This window comes from Orcinus orca, chromosome 8, assembly GCF_937001465.1.
Source record: "Orcinus orca chromosome 8, mOrcOrc1.1, whole genome shotgun sequence".
In the NCBI taxonomy this organism is placed as follows: domain Eukaryota; kingdom Metazoa; phylum Chordata; class Mammalia; order Artiodactyla; family Delphinidae; genus Orcinus; species Orcinus orca.
The window spans coordinates 78,703,401-78,729,594 of record NC_064566.1 but is presented as its reverse complement, the minus strand read 5'-3'; the positions used below and the strand labels follow the sequence as shown (position 1 = coordinate 78,729,594).

At 40.5% G+C, this 26,194-nt stretch overlaps 1 protein-coding gene and 1 pseudogene across 1 annotated transcript; one reads left to right on the top strand and one right to left on the bottom strand.

Moving 5' to 3' along the window:
• The first annotated feature begins 10,452 nt into the window (after nucleotides 1-10,452).
• LOC125965235 (MAU2 chromatid cohesion factor homolog) lies at nucleotides 10,453-11,541 on the top strand (annotated as a pseudogene).
• Nucleotides 11,542-14,435: 2,894 nt separating this feature from the next.
• Nucleotides 14,436-20,325, bottom strand: LOC101281962 (tripartite motif-containing protein 43-like). The gene is made up of 5 exons (XM_049713836.1): nucleotides 19,915-20,325; nucleotides 18,995-19,036; nucleotides 16,688-16,710; nucleotides 16,063-16,160; nucleotides 14,436-14,935 (listed from the first exon to the last, which is right to left on the bottom strand). Exons 1-5 carry the CDS (start codon nucleotides 20,323-20,325, stop codon nucleotides 14,436-14,438), a joined length of 1,074 nt encoding a protein of 357 aa, XP_049569793.1.
• Between the last annotated feature and the right edge of the window lie 5,869 nt (nucleotides 20,326-26,194).

Below are 26,194 nucleotides of genomic sequence, written 5' to 3'. Positions count from 1 at the left end.
GAAAGATCTATTTAACACCCTGGCTAATCTTCATAAACACATCTCCCCAAACATCATCTCATCAAGAGACACAGATTTTACAACAAACCCACCCATGAATGCCACCTGTATATCTAAATTTCTGGACATCAAGGACTTTTACAACTTACAAAAAAGCTAGAACACATTGTTTCATCAGTTAGTGACTTTAGAAAACCTGTTGGAAAAGTCGGAAATGTTTTACCTGAGGTTTGTTTATATTCTGTATTGGAGGATGCGCTTTATTGATTGATTTATTTTTGTATTTCAGTGTAAGACTTTAACGTAACAGCATTTTTGGCCACCAGAATGGAGATTTCTCCTGTCCCTCACACTCCATATCAAGCCCCCCAAGGCCTCCCAGCGAGAGCAGAACAGGAGATTCTCTGCCTGGCGCTCCTTATGCCAGCTAAGGGGGAACAGTAGAGAAAGGATGAGATGGCCAGTTCAGCGACCCTCTGGGCCAAGGGAAGGGAAGAGGAGTTGTACTCATGTATGGGGTTTATATCGACTTATGTCTCAGTCCATTTAGTTCTCTGTTTATGCGGGGAGTTATTTGCCACCTTGAGCAAACCTCCATCCTATTTACCACTGGTTCCAAATATTCTTCGTGCAGTCACGGAAAACCAAACTGTGGATTCTGAAGAATCAGCTCAGAGCTTGGCACAGCGTTCTTAGAGCACTGCCTTGGCTATGCAGAAACCCTTGGGTCCAGCAACAGTCTGAGCTGGATGAGAGATGGAGGGAGGGAGCCCCATTTTCCAGGATGTCCCACTTTGTGCATATGCATGATTCCCCTAAGAGGTCACCATTCCTCTGCTTCCTTTGAGGTCTGGGAGTTTTCCTGGGTTTAGCTATTAAGGGATAGGGCAGGAGGTGCCTTTTGGTTCTGGGGCCATAGGACAGGGCCTCAGCAGGAGGAGACCCAGCTGAGCAGGTAACTATTCATGGGACAGAGTGTGGGCAAAATGGATTGTTACCCTTTGGAAGCAGCAAGTTCCCCAGTTCTCCTGACCCTCCAACATCACTGCATGGAGTCAGTAAAATGGGCAAGGTGTGGACTATGGGAATTCGGAAGGAAGGGAAGTGAGAGCCTAGTAGTTGTGGGGATGGGGGCAGAGCACTTTTTCTGTCAAGGTCGCTGAACAGAACATTCTTCCATCTTTTTTTTTTTTTTTAAATATGTTTATTTATTTGGCTGTGCCGGGTCTTAGTTGCAGCATGTGAGATCTAGTTCCCTGACCAGGGATCGATCCTGGGGCCCCAGCCTTGGGAGCGTGGAGTCTTGGCCACTGGACCACCAAGGAAGTCCTTCCTTCTTAAATTCAGAGAAAAAAAGCAGTGATGGGTGGAAGAGTTGCCTGTGTCCTGGGCAGTAGAGCATTTCTCTGGTCTTCTCCAGATATACCCAATCCAATCCTACAGGTAGAGGAGTCTGCACATTTTTTTACCTCCTAGAATTTCTCCTATCAGGAACTCCCAAATTCCCCACCTGAACCGGGGGCTGCTGAGCTTTTCCTCCCTGGATTGCTTTCCCCCAGGTGAACCATGTCAGCACCATGACAAGGCCCAACAACTATAAATATCAACCAGCCTTCCATGTCTCTATGAAGTTAAATGTTTGCCAAAGTGTGAGGATAAGAATATTTATTAGCAGTTTGCTAGCCGTAGTTAGACATTTTAAATATTTGACATGTGGTAGGTGGACCTCTATTTGTACTCTTGCTCTGACCTCATAAATATTTTTATTTTTTAAAAAATATTTTGTATTTTAAAAAATCTTGGTAAAGTATGACAGTCAGAGGAACCAGCTGGGGGTGCCCTGTACAAGTCGTCAAGTGGAGCTTTCCTTTGACACCCACCTCTTCCCATTCTAATGCCTGCTCCCCGTCCAGCTTCTTTGAAAATTGCTTTTGTCTTCTGTAACTACTGATGAAATAAAATTTCTATTTTAAGGCAGGACAAGAGAAATTAAACATAAATTTCCCTTTCAGTGTCTGTTTAGGCCTCCTCTCTCCACAATGTGCAGTGTGCATCTGCATTACACATTAACCAGAGCTTCTGATGCTTCTTACTCACCTCTTCATAATTTTAAGTGTGATCATTTAAGATTAGAGTGTAGTGAATTCATAATTTTCAGGAAGTGAAGATCTAAAATTTTGCATATGGTGGTAATAGGATGTGTTCCTAGTACATTTGAACTTATCACTTGATGTGGTTCAGTGCAGGCCACCCCAAAATGTGCCACTTTGACATATTGGTTATACTTAAGAGACAACGAAGAAGGACACGCTGAACCTTCATTGTCCCCCTGAAAGCAGGAAATAAATCTCCCATACAAAAGGTATCCTCCTGTTAACAGAATGTAAAAAGATATTCTAATCACCAAAGATAGGAAACTGAAAGCTAAAGGCTGCATAAACAAACTTATTTTACTAATTTAATACCCTAAGACAAAACTTCTTTGTTTTGTCAAATTTTCACAAATGTATTGTTTCTTTGTCTAAAAGGTATAAAAGCTGCCTACTTGGGTCACTTCTCTGAGTCTCATTTTTCTATGAGCTCCCATACATATGAATTAAATTTGTTTTTCTCCAGTTGATCTGCCATATGTCCATTTAATTATTAGAGCAGCCAAAGAACCTAGAAGAGAAGAAAGAAAAATTTTTCCTCCCCACACACCCATTAACAAGATACGTGATGAATTAACTATGACTTGAGTCTGCTATGCTATGAAGTAATTCCCGGGGCACATAAAGCCTGATCATCACTGAGGTAGAGCAAAGGGAAGAAAAAAACAAATGGTAAGTGCTGATGCCTGATCATTCAAATCTTCCACCTTGAGGTGAGTAGGGGATGTGTAGGGATGTGTGAAGAATTTTAAACCACTGATTCTCAAACTTGCCAGAGCGTTGGAATCATCTGAGGAGTTTTGGAAAACTGCGATGCCTGTGTCCCATCAGAGAAGTTCTGATGTAATGTTCCGGGGCATAGCTTAAAATTGGGGAGTTTTAGAAACTCCCCAGGTGATTCTAACGTGCAGTCAAGTTTGAGAACCATTGTCCAGATTTAAACCTAAAATGTTCCTCCGTTTCTATATGTACATTCACCATTCCACAGTTTTTGAAATTAGATTACTCAGAAGTTGATATATTGATAGATAATATGTTATTGATTAAACAGAGTTCCATATGTACCTATATATGGCATGGTCTGGCACAATATTTCTTTGATTATACATCTAATTTCACCTGGCACACATATGCATTATTCTTTTTGAGTTGAAAATGTGGCCCCGTCCTGCCTGTGTTGCCAGATTGGCATTGACAGTAGCGTGTCTATTAAAGCTGTCTAACTTTCATGTACTGGGATCCTGACTCATTAAAATCAATAATTTTCATGACTCTCAGAGAGAGGGCTAGGTAGCATTGGTGCTTAAATCTTTGTCCTACCACCTGAGAAGCAGATTTTGCTGTCTGAGAGTAGGATACTGGTCACTGTAAACTTTGCTAAATATCCAATTTAACCTTAATTTTTAAAGTGTACTTATGTTGAAATGTGCTGAATAAGAATGAGAATTCTATCAGAATATAAGGCCACTGCTTCTAGGTTTCATCCCATTCCTGCTATGTCCCCTTACTGAATTAAGTAATTTAGTTGACCTCCTTTGTCTATTGAAGGCCAAGTATGTGCCCAGGATACCATATGTTTCTCTCCATTTCTCTCATCAAATTGGTGGATGCTTAGATGCTTGGATACTACTAGACTGAAAATACTAAGAAGGTAAGGACAGTATTTTTTTAATTACTATATTCCCACTATCTTACACATGCTTAAAACATAGAATACTATAAAGATGTGGTGAATGAATGGATAAATAAATGAAAGAGCAAATATAAACAATATTTTTCTGGCATTAACAAAGTTTTGCAAAATACAGGTAACATAATAGAACTGAAAATAATAAATCATAATGTCAACAAAATGTAAGAAATAAACTGATTTCCAGATTCGTAGGCCGAGGAAATTCTATTATTTTGAGATTTGAAATGTCTATACTGTAATTTTATTATATAGGTTGGATTTTGAGATTTCCTCAGGATGGCAAATATATGTTAGTGGAAGATAAATATTCCTAGTGATGGGAAACAGAAAACAAGACTTAGAATGAGACAGTCAGGATTTATTTGTATTGATTTATTTTTATTTTTAAAATTTTTATAGGAGTATAGTGATTTACAATGTTGTGTTAGTTTCAGGTGTACAGCAAATTGAATCAGTTATGCATATACATATATCCACTCTTTTTTAGATTCTTTTCCCATATAGGCCATTACAGAGTATTGAGTAGAGTTCCCCGTGCTGCACAGTAGGCCCTTATTAGTTATCTATGTTATATATAGTAGTGTGTATATGTCAATCCCAATCTCCCAATTTATCCCTCCCACCCACTTACCCCCTGGTAACCATAAGTTTGTTTTCTACATCTGTAACTCTATTTCTGTTTTGTAGATAAGTTCATTTGTTCCCTTCTTTTAGATTCCACATATATGCGGTATCACATGATATTTGTCTTTCATGAGACAGGATTTAAATAGGCATATATATAAAATCACTTAGCATTAGGTGATATAAACATCATGCACTGACAAAAACAAAACAGATTTGCATTTGAAAGAGTAACACACATGATTGAGAATTCACATTTCTAGAAATAGAATGATACATATCCCTGTAAGAAAGAAGAAAAAGAAACTGAATAAAGAAGGAAACAAAGAAAAGAAAGAAACCAAGAAAGAAAAACAAAGAAAATACCTTGGTGTATGGTCACGGGATAAATGATGACTGAAATGTGAAAAAATTGCATAAACTGTAATGTGCTAAATTCCATGAAACTGGGAGTTCACTTCTTTCAGATACTCAGGGCAAGGGAAAATCTCTCAAATGAGTTAGGGGGCAGGCTGATTTGCTCTAACAAAGACTGTGACTCAGAGGCTGTTTTTCTTTTTTCTTTCTTTTTTTTAGCGGGGGCTGCCCTGAGTGGCATGCGGGATCTTAGTACCCTGACCAAGGATGGAACACTGAAGTGGAAGAGGACCACCAGGGAAGTCCCCAGAGGCTGTTTTTCTTTCACGTGTCCGTTCATATATAACAGGTAATCAAGAGGAAGATTGATATCTTCAATAACTGGCTTTTTTCTAAGTGCACAAAAAAGAGCTTATCGATGCCATCTCTTAGCCATCCTGAGAAAATATCCTGAGCAAGGGGGTCTAAGTGTAAGAAAATAATGTACTGTGTTCCAAAGCAGTTGTGTTTCCACCCTATTGGGTCAAGATTAGGCACATGACACACCAAGCTTCAAAACTTATCTGGAAGTGCTGGATGCACATTAAAAGCTCTTGTTGGTTTGGTTTGGTTTGGTTTAGAAGACAAAAATTCAATGACAGGAACAGCAGAAGAAATATACATGAGGTTATGTTCCATGAAAATAAACTGATCTTCAACAAGAACGATGTCATAGTGTTCTGGGTTAGAACCAGGAATGAGTTCTCCAGAAGAGTAAACTCTGCTTTTCACCATCGTCAAGATGTCGAGTGTTTACCTTTTCAGCATCTGGCTCCTAAGGGTCATGGACAAGGAATATCTACTTATCTTTGAATCTCTGAAATAGAAGACTGAGTCAGAATTGATTCTCCAAATTTGGAAATACTTATCAGAAATGTGCCCTTATTCTGTCCATCTATATTACCTAGCTTTCATAGAACACGTTCTCTCTACTCTTCTCCCCTGTTTCATGTAGCCCTTCATTAACTAACAAATTTCTTTATCAGCTTCTTTTGACAAACTTCATCTCTCCAGGTGATCTCAGATTGTATAATTTTACTTTATTTGCTTTCAACTCATCACTTCTTTCCATTTCCACCTAAAATTCCTGAGTGCTTTCTGTTGACACTCAAATTTCAGTGAGCAACAGTCATTACACCTTGAATTTCATAAGCTTAATTTTGCCCCTTTTCAAAGAAAGTTTTATACCTAATATTCTTCTTATTTAGTTTGCATTTAGTTGTACATACTGGCAGAATAAGCTACTATGGGCCTTTGGACTTGTCTTTGATTAGAAGGTGAGGAAAATGTGTAATGGATACATTTTCTTAGTTATAGTGTTAAGAATTTCTTATTCTAAAGACATTTCTACATCTTTCAGTTTTGATGACCTTTATTAGAATTAATGTCATCTGGGTCATATTTACAATTGAGTAATGAAATCAAGGTGAGACCACTGGGAACACTGCCAGTTAAACCCATCATGTGAGTCTTCTCATCCCCAGAAGAGGTTATTTATTTATTTAGCTGGTCACTTTCTTTTTCTTTTTTTGTGTCAGAGATTTTTCAAAAGAAGATTCTTCAAAAAAAAAAAATTATTCAGAGAAGATTATCGATGGAAATAAAAAGACTGATACAGAAAATTCAGCATATGTGTAGTTTAAAAAGGGAGATAAACATGTAAAACAGGGAATGTATAAAGTGAGAAGAGAACATGGCCCACGATAAATTCCTGGGAAAGCTATAATTTTAAAGAAACATTAAGGAAAATGAGAGGAATAATGGCAAAATAAAGGAAATAAATGGTACTTTGAAAGCATAGACTGAGTGCTTACCATGTGAGCTCGATTTTACCAGCACCATATAGTTGACCTTTATCACTGCAGCTAAAGATACTAAGAATTAGCGGAGATGACTGCCCAGGTTCTCCTCCTGTCGGCTTTCCTTTGATTCCTTGCTAGTGACTAAGGATTCAAGATTATGTTAAATATAGTTCCTGTTAGTAGATAATGAAAAATGCAGAAAATATGATTTTCATCCCCAGCTCAACTCCTGATGTGTGATTTTGGTCAAATTTCCTCATATCTCTTTGATATTTTATTATATTTTTTAAACATTTTATCTCTTAATTGTCTATCTTTTTATAAGATTTAATTTCTGTTCACCTAAAACATTTGTCTTTTAGAGCATGAAAACTTTCAAACTTTGGGGGACTCTGAATTGTACAAGCATGCCGCTGCTTTAAAGGGAAGGGCTTAATTTTATTGTTTTCTTACTAGAGAAAATCGTAAGGAAATACCTTTTTTTTAAAAGATAGGAAGAAAATCTACAAAAAACTGGAAGAAGAGAGACTTGTTGCTATGTGGAAAGGAGATTAGTAGCAATTGTTTCCTTCAATCCCATTTTAGGAAAAGCATCATTCACTCTGTGTTACTTTATCTGCAGCCACGAGGAATTCTTCCTATGTGAGTTTCTCCCCTCACCGATGGTTCATTTCCAAGATACCTGGGAAACATCCACAATTAACCTGAATTAACATAATCCTTTTAAGTAGACAAATCACATTTACTGAAAGGAAGCAGGCTGTAAAAATCAAAAAAGGATGATGAAGAAAAATTTGTCTGATTTGTAGAGCCTTGTGCTTGGAAGATCAGCACAGTTTCTAGAGAGTTAGAGTCCAGGGAAGCTTCTCATATGGAGTGAAGGAACCATTGCCTCAGTAAATGTTCAGACTAATCTGACATAATTTCTCAACAATTCTGTAGTAACATTGTTCTTCATTAACCAGGTAAAAACATACCATAGAGTCTATTATTCCCCTCAACATCCTATCCTTGAGCGCAAATCTGTAATTCTGTATATATCAAAAAGTGTGTCTTTTTTTAGGAAATGTGTGGCTGGACTGTATAACTATTTTTTTTTTGTATTTCTCTTCCATATTATTATTTATTTGTTTATATGTTTATATTCTTATAAGCAAGTTTTCCACTATCCTCTGTGTTACTGCCTTACATGCTCTAGATTTTATGCACAACCTTAGGAATCAGTTAGCATATCTATATAAACTACTTTATGGATCTTATTGTCAATGAAAATTCAATTAACAGTCAAGGTAAGGGAAAAAAAGAGCATTTTACTCAAGCCAAACTGAGGAGTATAACCCAGGAGACAGACTCTCAGGGGCTCTGAGAACTATTCCACCTGTTAGAAATGGAAGGAACAGTCACATAACTTTTCAAGACAAAGGGATCATACATCCAAATGACATATTGATATTTTATATAAAGTTCACCAAAGATATACAGTCCAGGTAACTCATACAAAGTTAGCAGCAAGTCGTTATGATCCCTTACAGAGTTGAGAAAGAATGTTCTTCTTCAAGAAGTTACATTGCCAACATTAGAGGAAAGGGAAGCAAAGGATCTTTATGCTCGAGTGGGCACCCCCATGTTTGAGGAGGTCTAGTTAGTGTGGAATGCAGATGCACACTGCACATGAGGGAGGGAGAGAGGAGGCCCAGACAAACACAGGAAGGGAATTTTATGTTTAAATTTTCTTGTCATACCTAAAAATACAAATATTATTTCATCATTATCAATGTCTCATCTACTTTTTTCCATCAACTAGTGCAGTGGATTCAAATGGGGGTGATTTTTTCTTTCAGAGGGTTATTGTTGATATGTGGAAAAATTTTTGTTTGTCACAATTGGAAGTTACCATTGATATTTCAAGAGTAGAGACCAAGGATTCTGCTAAACATCCTACAAGGCAGACCTACAAGAAAGAAAAAACCAGTCCCAACTGTCAATTGTTCTGATGTTGAAGAAGCCCTGAACTAGAAAATCTTAATATAGATGAATAGTAAGACTTTTAATTAGCCAGTAACAGGAAAGAACAGGCAGGAATAAATGGAAAGCTAAGAATGAAAATAAAATGTTGTCGGTCTAAGATTTATATGGGATTCCCTGCAATCACTCTAGATGATTAAATTCATATCTACTAGCAAACAATATTTTGACTTGGAATTTTGTCACTGTGATTTGAGACTTTCTGCCTTTCAATCTGTAAACATATTTTCAATACTGTGAATAGTACATCTGAATACATTCCTTGATTATTTTGTTGCTTATTTATTAACACTTGTTTTAGGTACTGAGGAGTAGCCATGAACAAGACAGACATCATACCTACCCTTATGAAGGCTATAGTCAGGGAGCAAGGAACTGAATAAATGCTACAGGAATTGTAGTTAAAATTCAGGTCAGTGTATGAAAGGGGAAAAAGGGGAGTATATTAAAGGAATATAAAATGAAGTATAAACTTAGGCTAGTGTAAGGGAGTGGCATTTGAAGACAGACTTGAAGGGTAAATAGGGTGGGGTAGGTGGAGATCCTGTGGTGGGAACGAGGTCAGGTACAGGACCTAGAGGAAGACTAGAAGGACCAGAACAGATCACCACATTCCCCTATTCTTCGTCACTATGGATCAGTTTTAGAAGATTCCACACTACAGAACCACACACCATCAGGGAATCTTAGATCTAGGGAAAGGAACAGGATTTTATTGAGCATGGCTAATTTTCAGGTAGTTTGGCATCTTGCATCAGAATTTGGATGTAGTGATGCTCGCTGCCTGCTGATTCCAATGTACTGCATCTTCCTTCTTTGTCCAGAGTCAGGAAACCTGTATCCAATGGAAAAGACTTTTTGCACTTATAGATTTTAGAAACAAAGACTCTTTCTCAAAATGAAGGCTTTATAGAGCCTTGAGCATAATAATGTATCACCCAAAGAATTTCAATTAACTTTATCACCCAGCCATTGGATACAAGTTCCATAAAGGCAGGTATGCTGCAGCATTTTCTTCATAGCTTTGTCATTGCTACCTAAGTCTGTACCTGGCACTCAGTAAAGAGAGGGTTTAATCATCATTATGATCGTAATATCCTTTTTAAAAAGATATTTAATTTACTTATTTTGTTGTGACAGGTCTTAGTTGTGGCTCGCTGGGTCCTTAGTTGTGGCATGCCCACTCTTATTTGGGGCATGAGTGTGGGACCTAGTTCCCTGACCAGGGATCAAAGCTGGGCCCCCTTCATTGGGAGCATGGAGTCTTAACCACTGTGCCACCAGGGAAGTCCTGATTGTAATATCCTTTTAATCTCTTGGCTGTACCATCCTCCAGCTCTCTAAGTGCTTGCACAGACATCACTCACCCAGCATTCTTCAGCAGCCTCTTCAGTGGAACGGTGTCTGTGAGCCCTGCTCCTGACTTTGAGAGCAGACCAAACAGAGCAAGCTCTTGTTGGCTTCACAGAAGATCTTCTTTGTCTCCTTATGGGTCCCACACGTATGTTCCTTAGAGTTCAGGAATTGCCTGAGATTTGCTTTTCTGACAATGGACACCAGATTCTTCAGAAGAAAATTGGTTTTGAGGTTTGTCTGCTCTGATCGTTGTCTGCACACTGGGCAACTGGCAGGGTCTTCAGCTTGCTCCCAGAAAAGACAAAGACAGGACCTACAGAAGCTGTGTCCACAACCTATGGTGAGTGGGTCTAGAAGGTAATTCAGGCACACGAGGCAGGTGAGCTCTTTCTGGAAGGCTTCTGGGATGTCTGAGTCCATTTTTCTAAGGGAAGGAAATCAGGAGTTTATTCCTCTTCCCCCAACACAAAAGAGGCCCAAGGACCAAGAGGACTTGGTGTCAGCCTGCAACCTCCTGAGTGTGGAGGCCGAGAACCCTCCGGGTGGTGGGATCTGAGTACACACGGCCACTGGTCCTGCTCAGCAAAGGGATGCTGCAGCTGATGGAGTGTAAGTTGCAGGAAGTCCACCCATTGCTGACTCTCTGTGGACAGATAGTTGAGAACTGGCATGGGAACCCCATCCAGAAAGAGTCTCTGTGTGTCTTCTACCTGGTGCTCCAGGTTACCCACTACCTGAGTACCGGGCAGGTAAAGCGCGTGAAGCTGTGCCTGAAGCAGCTGCCGCAGTGCCTCCACACCATCTCCATACTGCACATGAGAAGATAGTGCCCAGCAACCACACCAACCTCTTCCACTGGCTGCCCAAGGGACACATGTGCTTGCTTGTCTACCTGGTGACTGTGATGCACTCCATGCAAGCCGGCTACTTAGAGAAAGTGCAGAAGTCCACAGACAAGGCCCTCATGTAGCTGGAGAAGCTCCAGGTGCTCTACTGCAGCCCCATCCTGTCCTCCTTCCAAGTAATCCTGCTTGAGCACATCATCACGTGCAGGCTCGTGACAGGACATAAGGCCACTGCATGCAGGAGGTGTCCCAGGTCTGTCAGCTGTGTCAGCAACCCCCCTGGCTCTGCTCCAACCACTCAGCATACACTGCCGGGCTTGTATTGTGTCTCTGTCAACTGCATGGACAATGCTAAAGCCCAGTTCACCACAGCTTTGCAGCTCACCAGTCACCAGGAGCTGTGGGCCTTCATGGTGACCAACCTGGTGAGTGTGTATATAAGGGAAGGACGTAGACACCAAGAGGTACTATTCAGTTTGTCGGAGAGGATCAGTGCAGACCACAGCTTCCCTGTCAGCTCGCACTGCCGGCTAACGGCAGCTTTCCAAGTGCTTAGGCTCTTCATCTTCCAGGGACGCTATGAGGAGGCCAGTCGCACTTTACATCATGTTTGTCTCTGCGTATTTCTTGAAGCCTTTCTTTGTTTCTAGGGCATTTTGTACATAGAACAGTTGAAATAAGAACCTCAAAACTTACCGTCTGTCCTGATGTTAAGGTGCGTTTAGTGACCACTCTGTTATCTATGTATATGTAAAGTTAAGGATAAGTTCTTAAGTGTACAGTTAAAAATTCAGTACTTGATATTTAATATTCCACTCTAGCTTTATGGAAGCCAACCCGTGTGTACGTGCATGCATGTGTGTGTGCGGGCTTTGACACTCCCCTTCACTGCAGCATCTTTCCATTACATAAAGCTGTTGTAAATACCTTCCTGTGAGTCCAGATTCAGAGCCTCACAGTTTCTCAATCATAAGAACTTAAGACAGCCAGCAAGGGAGGTCCCAGGGAGACATTACAGCTAGTGTCATACAGCTAAGTGTTTACAAAAAACAGATAAATAAAACTCCAAACTTTAAGCACAAAGGAGTGTGAGGGGGTAGCAGAAAGATTCCTGTTGGCAGGTAAATTATTGAAAGCTGGTCAGACCCCTCGTGTGCGCCTCCCACTTCGTCCTATCGGCAGTGGGGCCCTCAGGGTCTAAGGTTCTGGAGGCGCTGGTCCAGGGGTGCCAGGTTCCGTCACAGACGCATAGCTGCCTTCCCCTGTTGGGTCCTCACAGTTGCCCGTGGGTGAGGCCAGGGTCCTCCCACTGGGGTAAGCACTCCCAGTTCCAGTTATTGGGAACGCAGGCAGGGAAATCGGAAAGGGCCACTGGGCACAGTGGGTAAATTTGTTGGTTGTATTGTCTTTGTTTCCTTAAAGGGTTTTTAATAAGCATGTTTGGCATACTTTTAATGGGTTTGTAACGTTTTTTATATATATATATATATATATACACATATATATATGTGTGTGTGTATATATATATATATATATATATATATATATATATATATATATATATATATTTGTGTGTGTGTGTGTGTGGTACCCGGGCCTCTCACTGTTGTGGCCATTCCCGTTGTGGAGCACAGGCTCCAGACACGCAGGCTCAGCGGCCATGGCTCACAGGCCCAGCCGCTCCACGGCATGTGGGATCTTCCCGGACCGGGGCACGAATCCGAGTCCCCTGCATCGGCAGGCGGACTCTCAACCATTGTGCCACCAGGGAAGCCCACTGTCTTATATTTTTAGCAGCCTGTATCTTCAGCTGGTGCTTTTAATCAAGAGAAAAAAATTTTTGTAAATGCAAAACATTGTTTAAAAGACATAGCCATAGAACATAGCTTCTCGTTTGTGGATCTCTTTTCCTGTATATTCAAAGTAAAATAACTTTCGGGAACCATCAAAAAATAAAATAGGGACCTCCCTGGTGGTCCAGTGGTTAAGAATCCTTCTTCCAACTCAGGGGATGCAGGTTTGATCCTTGGCTGAAATGTTGAATGTATTTGGAAAACCGTGTTGCAAATTATACAATTTGCTTCCTTGCTCAACATGAAATCTGTAAAATTAGTGCCAAAGACATGATTGTTTTTATTTCAAATGTCAGATAATACAGGAAGCTCTTGCTACTAAGATGCAGTAAGTTGTTGTTTTTTTGTTTTTTTCTTTTTCTGCAGTACGCGGGCCTCTCACTCTTGTAGCCTTTCCCATTGCCAAGCACAGGCTCCGGACACGCAGGCTCAGTGGCCATGGCTGATGGGCCCAGCCGCTCCACGGCATGTGGGATCTTCCCAGACCAGGGCACGAACCCGTGTCCCCTTTATCAGCAGGTGGACTCTCAACCACTGCGCCACCAGGGAAGCCCTAGGATCTAGTAAGGTTTATAACGTATGCTAGATAGTAAATTTAATTAACCAGTATTGAAAAACTTATCATAATATATTCAGAAAGTATATTTAGTGGTGGAATTACAATGGTGAATATACAATTCAGTGTGGGACAGCAACATTTAAATCAAAAACCAATGCTCTATTGTATGATGGTAAAATGGGAACAGACAATGTTCCCTGTCCTACCATCTCATCCTTCGTGGCCTAGGTGATGATCCTAAGTTAAATTAAAATAATATAAAACAATAATGTAAGACCACCTTGATTGCAATACACACAATCACCCTCACACTTGTAGTATCTACACTAACAGAGCCTCCAACACACAGATGCACTTTTCCAAGATAATTAAAAATCAATTGGGCTCAAGCTCAATGTGTGTAATCTAATCAGTTTTTGACGTCCACCTTCAAATCCTGAAACTTTAAACTTATAGATTCTAGTCCCTAACGTTTATTGCAAAGCTCCTTTCCAATAAGATAATTGTTTTGCCTATTTATTAATTTATTCAGGCAAAGATTTGTTCAGTGCCCCTCATGAGGCACTTCCATTCTTTAGGTCTTTTCCCTTATATTATTGTAAAAGTAAGGGACCTGCAAATTCTGGGTTCTCTAAGAAAAGAAGACTTATCCCTGTCTCCAGGGCCAGTGGAGATTTCTCTGTCAAATCGGTTTTCACCCTGAGGGTGAATTGATGTGTAGGACAGAGTAGATCATGAGGAAGGAGGAGAAAGTTGGGGGCTGACGTGGGTCTGGTTGGTGACCAGGTCTGTCCATGCTGTGTAAGCCCTGGGTTCCTGTACTGGTATCAGGAAGTGGGAAGCACACGCCCACACTTTGGTGAGTTGAGCAAGCTCACAATACACATGAACAGCCACGTCACATATTCCAGACAAATGTCTGTAAGGCAAGCTTTTATTGTCAGGAAGATGGAAGACACCAACAAAAGTTTGCATTTGACATTATCTTTATAAAAAATAGCAATAAAAGGAGATTCGATTACAGTAGAAAGAGCCTAAAGACAATGAAGTAACCTTGATTTGCTGCAGCTGAGAAGGGTTCCCTCAGAGAAGGAGTCCTGAGCATCCAGTCAGGGTCCTGACTTAGCCCTGCTCACGTGTGGCCAGTGCAAATGAAAGGCCTGACAGGGAAAGTGAACAGGCCATCCTCGTACCTCCAAAGGAGGGAGCGCCTGGCAACGTCCACAAAACCCATACTCCCACTGTCAAAATCAAGGAACACGCCAACCCTGCCCTGAGGTTTCCCTGTGTACCGAGGAGTGTTTGGGATGGTGGTCCAGAGACGGTAATGATGACCCTCCTTCACACACACAAGGAGAAAGTTGTCCCTGTTGGATTCCTTCAGTATGCCATCATCCTTCCTTGTCCAGGAATCCTTACAGATGCCTACAGCCCAGTCCCAAGAGCCATCCACATCCACCTGCCAGTACTGTTTGTCAGAGGTGAAGCCCCGGGATCCCCATGCAGCAAAATACTGTGATGTTCTGCCATCCAAAGACACATAGAGGCTGTTACGCTCATACTTCAAACTTCTTGCATCATCAAACAGCCTGATGTGCTGTCTGCTTACTTCATTATGGAATGAAATTGTTACTGTGGAGAGATGAGAGAATACTCCAGTCAAAATCAATGTTAAAAAAAAAATTATGTCTATGAGAGAAGAGGGTCCACTTAGGGTCTCACTGGGAGAAAAAAAAAAAAAAACCTTAAGGTTATTAGAAGTGCAGTTCTAACTGGAAACATTGGATTCAAATGTTGCCAGGATATCTGCTGAGGAAACAGATAACTAGTTAGCATGGAAAACACTTTCTAAAAATTCAGAGATTATACAGGATAGGGAGGTCATGGCTACTTCTGGCTGGGTACTTTTCCTGACATCTAAAAGACTGGACACCAGGCACTGATCACCTCCAAGACCATGACAATATAACTCACCTCCACCTCCACTACCACTGCTCAGGGGAAAAAAAATACGTTGTAGAGTAGAGAACTGGTGATCATTCTAGCATCTCAGTTAAGTTAGCAAATGGGCACTGCAGAAACAAAGCCTAAGGATGGCTTCTTAAAAGTGGTTTCCTTGTAGGAATTTCCGCCTTTGATATGTGGTTCCAACGTGAGGCCTAGTCTTCCACTTCCTGCTACGTTACCCTCCAGAGTTAGGTTCATCATGAAGCTCTATGTGGCTCATCAACCACCGATTTGCTTCCTTGTTGTTGTTCACAAATCCTGGTCTCTGCATCTAATTTTTGTGGCTTATATATATTTTCTGATTATATCAATGGAAAAAAACACATCATACATTCAATTGCCAACAAACTTTCAAGCAAAAATGTTTTTGACCTCTAAGTAACTGCACTTAGACCCTGAAATTGGAATATCCTGGATTAATAACCCGTTTTCTAGAATTCAGTGAACAACTGACATTGTATGTGATGCTATTTCTAGGGCTCAAGGAGCCATTTTTGGATCATGTCCTTTTTTACATTATAGAAATTATTTATCAGATTTATAAGTAATTTATAAGGCCTGAATCACATCTATCCCTGCACCAGCCTGCGTGTATTTTGTAAGGATTTTAATGACCCTGTGACTGCACATGTCTATACATGCCTATTTGCAGGCTGTTCTATACAAGGTGAGAGATGAAGAGGGAAAGATTGTCTGTGGAAACATTATTGAAGGACCTTGCAGGGTGGACACACCGATGGGGTGACACTCACCTCGGAAGCGGTTGAGCCAGTCCATCAGCCCAGTGATGGGTCGTGCACGCAGTTCTGGCAGCAGAGGCTGAGGCATGTGCAGCTGTGCTGACTCGCTCCTGTAAGGAGGAAGATGTGGTTAAACTTTCTGCTGGCCAGGACTTCTTAACCACAGCCTTTAAGAAAAAGTCAGCATCCTTCAGCTCAACTCTCTTATCAAAATCCTTTTCTCCACAATCATGGGATGGGATCATGCCATTCTTAGGAAATTTTTTCTCACTTTAATTCACGACGTGATTTCACCCCCATTTCTCGGAGATACTTGCCTCTCTCACCTAATGCCTGGGAAGTACTAGTCCTTGCACTTCAGTGTGTTTATGATTTTGAAATTTAAATCAGAAAAAAACTGGCCTTTTAGAAACTTCTGCATTGAGCTGTACAGCACATACCTCTCTAAGCCACAGGAGCAAACTTCTGATGCTCAGTTCTGATTCAAACGGAACAGGAAATCATACTCAGCAAAACAGGCACCACACATGCACACACAAGCAATGTAGTATTATCTAGTAAGTTATGTGTTCCCTTTGTTAAATGCAGCTTGATCTCTTTCACAGCGCCCTGGTCAGCATCACAAGATTAGACTTACCATTTCACTTTGTCTCCCAATTCCTGTCAAAAATAAAATTAAAAATATAAGATTTGACTTCTTCATAAATAGCCAACCAGGATTTGGTTTGGGGAATACTTCAGAAGAGATCTAATCACCACCACAAGAAAACAGTCTGGAAAATCCGTTTTCCTTTTTCTCCCTAAAGAAAATTCTGGCACGATGTGTTGAAAGTATCTAAATTCTTAATAAATTAACAAACCTGAGGGTGAAAGAGAAAGAGCAAGAGAGAGAGAGAGAGTGAGAGAGAGTGAGAGAAAGGACAAACGTAGTGATTGTGCATTGCTGCAACCCTCAGCTCTCTGTAAATTCGTCTTTCCTAGGGCTTGTCCAAAAGGGTAATATGCCCCTCCAAAAAGGCAACTCAAACCTAGGATATCCCAACAGGAGGTGGAAATATATGAGCTTTTGACAAGTTTCTCCCATTGCCCAGCTGGAGATCAAAAAACTGAATGACAATACATAAGTTGTTCCTTTCTGGTTTTGACAGAAGCAAGCTACAAAAGGAGATTTTGAGAAGGGAATATTCCTGGGGAGTCTCCATAATAACAATTCTGTAAAGCTTGCTCAATCATGGTTTGGATGAGTTGCATTTCATCTATAATATTTCCAACTAGGAGAGACTCCCACCTTAGGATGCAAGAGATGAATAAATATCCCCCTGGTACCATTTAATGGTCATTGAAGGTGTGAGCTTCAGATAAAATATTTTCAGTCCTCAGTTCTTACCTGGAGCAGCTCCACATCTGGTTTATAGGACATTTTCATGAGCTCTTTGTATATTACTTTGAGGTCTGTCTTCTTTCCACTCATTTCCTCTTGTCTTTTTCTGATTTGCTTACAAATCTTTTGGCTTTCTTTTATAATACTCCCTAAGTAGTAATTTTTTCCTCCTGAAGAAATGGAGTTACCATCTGATAAGTTTTCCTAATCATGTCTCCATATCGATACACGTAGAACTGTTGTGAGATGGATTTCAACCGCATTTAGTTTGCTCTGATTCATGTTCTCTCCCAAGAAGCTACATCCATCCCAAATTCGTATCTTCTAAGAAATCAATTTATTCCTCTTTCCTTCACTTATTTTTCATTGTTTTTAACTACATCAAGAGCCAAAGCCACCCTTTCCTCAAACCACTTTCATCAAATTCATGAGTTCCTGAAACATCTGGAGAAAATCTTTTCATGGATCATTTCTTTCATATGCCTGCTTTCAAATCTGAAAGACCCCATGCAAGCAATTGAAATGTATGGGTGATTCATACATCATATGCAGTATCCTCATCTCAATGTTAATAAGTAAATTCGTTTCTCATCTCAATCCTCCCCAACTCCACAGCCCGAGTTTCTCTCTGAGCAGCCATGTTCCATTTTACTCTCAGGGTTAGTATCCTCAGGAAAGATCTTCCTAAGAATCTCACCTACTGTCCTCAAACAGGTGCCAATGCCCATAGCCCTTTCTTTCTGCCCTCCTTTTTTCTATAAACAGGTTCTGTCCTCCCTCTAAGGCCACAGCCTCCTTCCCATATTGTTTGGAAGGTCATTCATCCTCATTGCATTGCATATTCCCTCTCAGTATTGATGGATTCACTCTCTCACTCTCCATCTCTGTCTTTCTCCTTGTTCCTTTTCTCCCTGAGGTTTTTCTTTAACATGTCACATTTTCTCCTACTTGAACTAATATCACTCTCTAGCTAGTGAGCTGTCGCTTTTCACGATGACAGGCACACCCCTTAAATTCCTGTTCATGTCTCCTTTGTATCACCTGGGCTCATGTACTAATCAGACTGAAGTACTTGTGGTTCCCAATGATATGCCCTTTACTTTCTGGAATGTATGACTTACAGAAATCTGTGCCTGAAATAACCCACGGATTTTTAAACACCCACTTGATCTTCAGACGTGGGATTGATCTTAAACATGAGAAGTTTTCCCTGGGATCCCGAATCATGGGCATGGAATCGTCCACATCACTCCATGTGCCTCCACCTTAGCACCTGTGGCACATTCTTCTAGTGGATTTTTGTTGTGGTTACTGATCCATTAGATTCTAAAAAACCCAAGAGGCGGGTTTTGTGGGTTCAAATGGTACATAGACAATGTTTTTAAATGGTGTTCAACCCATTCTCAGAATTTCATGGCACATGATGATTTCACCTCAAATTATTCAGGGATAAGTTTCTAGCATGTCTGCCTCAACTTGTTTCAAAGAGAAATACATTCTCATACTTACCATCCAAGGGTCAGTTCCTCTGCCATTTTTCTTGAAACTTCTTTCAATTTATTGGATCTTTTCCCATAAAGATCTCATTTCATTTGCCAGCTTCTCCTGTAAAATAATTGAATTTTAACACCAGAAAAAAAATAGATTGAGGTTTCAGACCCCAGACGATGGAGTGTACCCAGGGATGTCAGGTACAGGACCTAGAGGAAGACTGGAAGGACCGGAACAGATCACCACATTCCCCTATTCTTGCTCGCTATGGATCAGTTTTAGAAGATTCCACACTACAGAACCACATACCATCAGGGAATCTTAGATCTAGGGAAAGGAACAGGGTATTATTGAGCATGGCTAATTTTCAGGTAGTTTGGCATCTAGCAGTAGAATTTGGATGTAGTGATGCTCGCTGCCTGCTAATTCCAATGTACTGCATCTTCCTTCTTTGTCCAGAGTCCAGGAAACCTGTATCCAATGGAAAAGACTTTTTGCACTTGTAGATTTTAGAGACAAAGACTCTTTCTCAAAATGAAGGCTTTATAGAGCCTTGAGCATAATAGTTTATCATCCAAATAATTTCAATTAACTTTATCACCCAGACATTGGATACAAGTTCCATAAAGGCAGGTATGCTGCAGCATTTTCTTCATAGCTTTGTCATTGCTAACTAGGTGTGTACCTGGCACTCAGTAAAGAGAGGGTTTAATCATCATTATGATCATAATATCCTTTTTTAAAAAATATTTAATTTACTTATTTTGTTGTGACAGGTCTTAGTTGTGGCTCGCTGGGTCCTTAGTTGTGGCATGTGCACTCTTATTTGGGGCATTCATGTGGGATGTAGTTCCCTGACCAGGGATCGAAGCTGGGCCCCCTTCATTGGGAGCATGGAGTCTTAACCACTGTGCCACCAGGGAAGTCCTGATTGTAATATCTTAGCTGTACCATCCTCCAGCTCTCTAAGTGCTTGCACAGACATCACTCACCCAGCATTCCTCAGCAGCCTCTTCAGTGGAACGGTGTCTGTGAGCCCTGTGCTCCTGACTTTGAGAGCAGACCAAACAGAGCAAGCTCTTGTTGGCTTCACAGAAGATCTTCTTTGTCTCCTTATGGGTCCCACACGTATGTCCCTCAGAGTTCAGGAATTGCCCGAGATTTGCTTTTCTGGCATTGGACACCAGATTCTTCAGAAGAAAATTGGTTTTGAGATTTGTCTGCTCTGATTGTTGCCTGCACACTGGGCATTTGGCAGGGTCTTCAACTTGCCCCCAGAGAAGACAGAGACAGGACCTACAGAAGCTGTGTCCACAGCCTATGGTGACTGGGTCTAGAAGGTAATTCAGGCACACGAGGCAGGTGAACTCTTTCTGGAAGGCTTCTGGGATGTCTAAGTCCATGTTTCTAAGGGAAGGAAATCAGGAGTTTATTCCTCTACCCCAAAGACAAAAAAGGCCCAAGGAATATCAAACACAGATTGTCACTGAATCATACACTGCTTTAGGAAGGATTTTTCATTTGACACAAATGGAAAACTGAGACACAGAGAGAACTCTCAAGAGCTGCAGAAAATTTTCTCAGCTGCCAAACCAACACAACTTCTTGCCCTCTTTCCCTACCTAAAGGAGAAGCTCAGGTTTGTTGAGATCTTATTTTCCTCTAGATAACATGAGCCCAGGAGTTTGATCTAATTTATAGCTCTGTGTGGTGGGTCCTGATTGCCCTAAACAATCAATCATGATGCTCAAAGCCAGTCGTTGATTTAGCGCCGCATACTTGACTAAGCTTGTATTTTTATTATTTCGTATAATTGTCAGGCATTTTTCTTTGCATGTCCTTTTTTATCTCATTCTGAATCTAGATCCACAAACAGTTTTTTTCTTTGCAAAACACTTTCTGAATAATGCAGAGATAATGAAGAGGAACCTAAACATTGTCAGATTGGATCCTATTCTAACCAGAAGCAACTTACATGGATATACTAATCGGTTGAGTTTGCCTTCCTGTCTTATCTGTAGCACACTCATCAATCAAACCAAAAATGAAAGAGAATGGGTATATCTTCCCAGTCTTTAAAACTGTTACCAAGCACCCCTTTCACTTTGTGGTAAGATGCAGTTTGCATGTAATGGTAATAATCAGCGCCGAAAAACAAATCATGCTTTTTAAAACTGATTTTGGTAAAAAATTGGGTCCTAGTGTCTGTACTAGTTAAGTACAGAGGTTCCTCAACTTTCTTATATTTCTTTATGTACACAAGTGTCACTTTTCTCTTGCCCAATCATTTCTTAGTTTCTTTAAAATTTCAGTCAGAATAACTCACATTTAGGAAGAGACAAAGTTTACTTCACTTTAAAACAATATTTTCTCCCAAATTATTGCATGCATTACCTAGTTCTCTTGTGTACAATATTATGTCTCCTGTGTATACAGGCACTCTGCACTTTTAAAGTAGACTGTAATAGGTACTGCACATGAAGTCAAATAGTCCTAAACATTACTTTTAGGCTCTACATCAAACACAAACAGATAAGATATCAGACAACCACTTTCTGAGTCTTTGTAATGCATAGGAATAACTAAGAGATGAACAAAATCAGATAACTAGAACTAATCACCATATTAATTCCAACATGTGTGCCAAGACAAGAGGGCAATACAGAAATACAGTCATTTCACTAAGTTGGCACACAAGATTATTTCAATGAAACAGCCTCAATTTTCTGTTAACATTAGGAAATTGTGTTTTTTTCCCCTCAGGAGAGTCCCATGAACTGCTCTATGGTGAATTGTGTACTCACTGAAAGTGCTGTAGAAACAATCCTCGCTGGAGAAGTAATAAGACAATGTCCGCTCGGGGATCAAGGCTTCCAAGGGTGGTGGTGGTAGCTCTCAGAAGTCTCCAGAGCCAGGTGAGCTCCAAACACTGGCTCTCAGTTCTGGAGAAGAATGAGTTTGGCTCCTTCAGTGTCCTTACATTGAGCTCTGAACCACACCCGCTTTTTCCAAGTGATTGCATTTCACCAGTCTTCTAATAGGGTTAATATGGATGATGAGATTTCCTGAAACCTAGGACAAGACTGCTTTAACACCTTGGATAATCTTCATAAACCCATCTCTGCAAACATCTTCTCACCAAGAACCACTGATTATACCACAAAGCCACCCTCAAATGGGCCTTCATATGTGTTTCTAGATATCATGGATTTTTATTTTTAACTTACCAAAGAAGTTGGAAAGATGATTTCATCACTTAGAGAGTTTAGCAAATGTCTTGGAAAACTTGGAAATCTGATCAAGCCCCCCAGTGTCTCCCAGCAACAACAGGACAGGAGATTCTCTACCTGGTGCTCCCCAACCCAGATCAGGGCGGAGTGTAGAGAAAGGCCCCAGCACAGAGACCCCTTTGGGACAATGTCATTTATAGGTTGCTTTGGAACAAAACAGAAACAATAACCACAATGGGAAAACTAGGACAAAGAAACATTTTGAAGAAATAACACATACCCTTCCCTTCCTTTCCTGATATATTTCTCACTGAACAATCAACTTGAGAATGCAGAGTTTTTGGAAGGAGTGAGAATCATGACCCTGTCTTGAAGTCTTCCAAGATACATGTACCATATATATATATATATATATATATATATATATATATATATATATGTTTCCAGTGGTTGATGCTCCTAAATCTTTATGAACATGATTTAAAAATGACCTTGAACTGCAAAAGCACAACCTCTCTCTCATGGGGGACCACAATTGTTACAAGCATTCCCAAGGTCATTATTTTTCAATTCTTAACCAATTTCCCTAGCACCCTTCTTTTCTAAGTGAAGTATGGCAATATAGGTTAATTACTACAATAATAATTTGTGTTCCCAATTAGTCATAAAGTGGTTTTGGGAATGCTGACATGAAAGTGATTTTATTTTATTTCTCTGTTTTTCTATATTTTACATATTGCAGCAGTCACTAAAATCAGAGCACCAGATGCAAATGTACAGTTTCCTCTTCAGGAGACACTGACACTCTGGACCTCCTCAGTGGAAGAGGTTGAAGACAGCACTAGCCCAGAGTTCCCTGGAGAGGATGACATTGGGCCTGTAAGTGTGTGTTTAATTAGGGGCCTGCCCCTCAAGCAGCAGCTAGGAAGACACATAAGTGTAAGCTCTCTAGTTTAAAATCACGATAAAAGACTTGACTTATGTCTGCAAAACTGCTTCATGGTATCACTTGGATTAGTTTAGTGCCTGATTGAATAATCAGAGGTGTGTGCATGCTAAAACATGCTGCTGCCCTCACTTCCCCCTTTGTGGTCTAGCCCGGCCAAGTTGGCATATCAAGAAGCCATCATGAGGTTATATGCTGCGAAAGTTATCAAACATAAAAATAAGACTCCTTGGTCTATTTTAAGTTTATTATTCAAGATCACACACAGAATGAATGCTCTAGATATATTGATACGTTCTGGAACTCAATAAGTTGATCATATTACTACACATTTCTGATTGCAAAGGTAAGAAACTAACATTTTGGCTTCTAAGTTTACTGTCTGTGCGCTTGACTGACATCAGTGAATTTCTATTTTTAATTTTATATCATTCAGTATTGTGAATTGTTTTGCAGTGTTTTTTTGTTGTCATGTGGAATCAGCTCTTTTAGAATATTAATAAAAATCCATTGGTTGAAAACATACAAGAGATCATAGACTAAGTTAGTAATTACCAGCTATTGTCACTGACGTAACAGGTTAATAATATGTAGTATATTTTGTTCAGTGATATCCAGCATTTCAGAAATTTTGACTGATTTCTATTTATTGATTTAGCTATTGAAAATACAGCATAATACATTCTTCTGTACATAACCCTTGTTTGTGAGAATTTCTATTGGAAAGAATGCTCAAGATGATGTTGCTGAGTTAAAAGGATATGTGGATATAAGCTTTTTTTTTTTTTTTTTTTTTCTCGATACGCGGGCCTCTCACTGTTGTGGCTTCTCCCATGGCGAAGCACAGTTTCCAGTCGCACAGGCTCAGCGGCCATGGCTTACAGGCCCAGCCGCTCCGCGGCCTGTGGGATCTTCCTGGACCGGGGCACGAACCCGTTTCTCCTGTATCAGCAGGCGGACTCTCAACCACTGCACCACCAGGGAAGCCCGGCTTTAGTGATTTCTAAAAGAAAGAAAAAAGTCACAGCTGAAGAACCTCTTTTTGTATTAATACTCCCAAGTAAATTAACTCACAGGCCAGGAACATGGCAGCAAGGCTACAGAGGCAGGGAGGAAAATAGGGTAGGTATTCATCAACTTTCTATATAATTCTCCCAGCTTATCATGAAATTTGTGGCTTTTGTTTAAGCATGCCTCTAGTGCCTGATGCATGCCTCGTGTAAAAATACTGCCTCGTTTCTTATATTGCACCCTACTTTATTATATTACACGTGCATATTAAAACACTGACCAAAGTGAGGCTATTTATAAAATTTGCCATCTGCAGCCCTCAAATTCATCAAATGAGGGATAGAAGTTACAAGAACAATTCCAATAGGTCTTCTGCACACTTTGGAAATTTGTGGCAAGGAGCTAATATGTTACCTAAATTAATAGGTAAAATAAACTTTATCTAACATTTAGATATGCTAACCAACCAAAAGGTAGATGTCACGGGTTAGTTTCCCTGGGAAGCAGATTCTGAGAAGCAGATTAACTTGCAAAATGTTTAGGAAAAAGTACCCTTGGGATCCACACCTATGGGCCTGTGGAAGGAAGGAGATGGAAACAGGATGGGGTAGGGAGAAATGGATATGCAAGGTAAACTTAACAACAGTCTCAGCTGACCCCATGGGGAGCTCTGTAGTTATAAGGATCCTTCAGCATTGTCCCAGCTTGGGTCAACACAGCCAGATCTTCATGCCCTGACATGTACTAGAGATTTCATGTGGGCCACCCCGCAAAGAGTGTGTGTTTGGGCAAGGTGGTGCCATAGCTGGGATGATCTCTGAAGGGGCTTGTGATTCACGGTCACGACTGACAACCCTCTCAGCTGTCAGGCTATTGAGTCCTTCACTGATGGGGCATCTGGAAAGCTCATCAAATGTCCACCCTCTAGGATGTCTGTGTGTCCAAGACTACAGCAGGTAATGTAGAGAAGATAGATGCATAAAATATTTAAGATATGGTTCTCTCCCTTGAGTAGAGAGTAGAAGAGACTATGTAACATGCCCATTCAAGAGGAAGTAGAGTATATTTGAGTCAGTTCAGACACTTGGGAGTTGTGTGAGCATAACTCTTCTATGGCTCAAGTTTTTACTTGGAAATTGTAGGTAACAACTGTATTAGTTTTCTGCTGATGTAACAAATTATACAAATTTAGCAACGTAAGACAACACACATTTATTATCTCACAGTTATCTAGGTCAAAAGCCCAGGTGGGCTTGGCTGGATTCTGGGCTCCAGATCCCACCAGGTGGAAATCAAAGTGTCCACAAGCCTGCATTCCTTTCTAAAAGCTCTGAGGGAGAATGCATTCCTGCTCATTCAGGATATGGGCAGAATTCAGATTCTTACAGTTGTAGGACTAGGGTCTTCTTTCCTTTGCTGTCATTTGAGGGCTGCTCCCAGGTTCTAGACACCAGACATATTCCTTGGCGTGTGGCCCCCCTTACTCTATCTTCAAAGATACTAACAGTGGGTCAAGTCCCTTTCATGCTGTGGATCTCTCCTGCATCTTCTTCTGTCACATCTCTGATTGCCTTTAGTGTCTTCTTTTTCCACTTTTAAGGGCTCATGTGATTAGACTGGGCCCAGCCAAATAATCCAGGATAACCCCTCTTTTTTAAGATCCATCACCTTAATTTGCAAAATTCCTTTTGCCATGTAACATATTCATAGGTTCCAGGGATTAGGGTGGGGGCATCTTTGGGAGCCATTATTCTGCCTATCACAATGACTCATAATGATGTGTGAGGAGATACTTTTAAATGTCTGTATATCTGACACAGAGTAAACCCACAGTAAATGAAGCTCACACCGGGAGTTTGGAAGAGAGATTGATTAATAAGCACTGGAATCATCAGTAAAAGCTGCATAGAGAATGGGGGCTGAGTCTTGAAGGATAAAGAGAATTTGGATAAAGGAAAGGATGGAGAAAAAGGCCATGATGTCCTGACAATAATATAAAGAAAAGAACAAATGCAGCAAGTTCTCATAGCAAGAGGCAAGATTTAAAGACAAATAGTCCTGAATTCAAATGCTTACTTTGCTTGT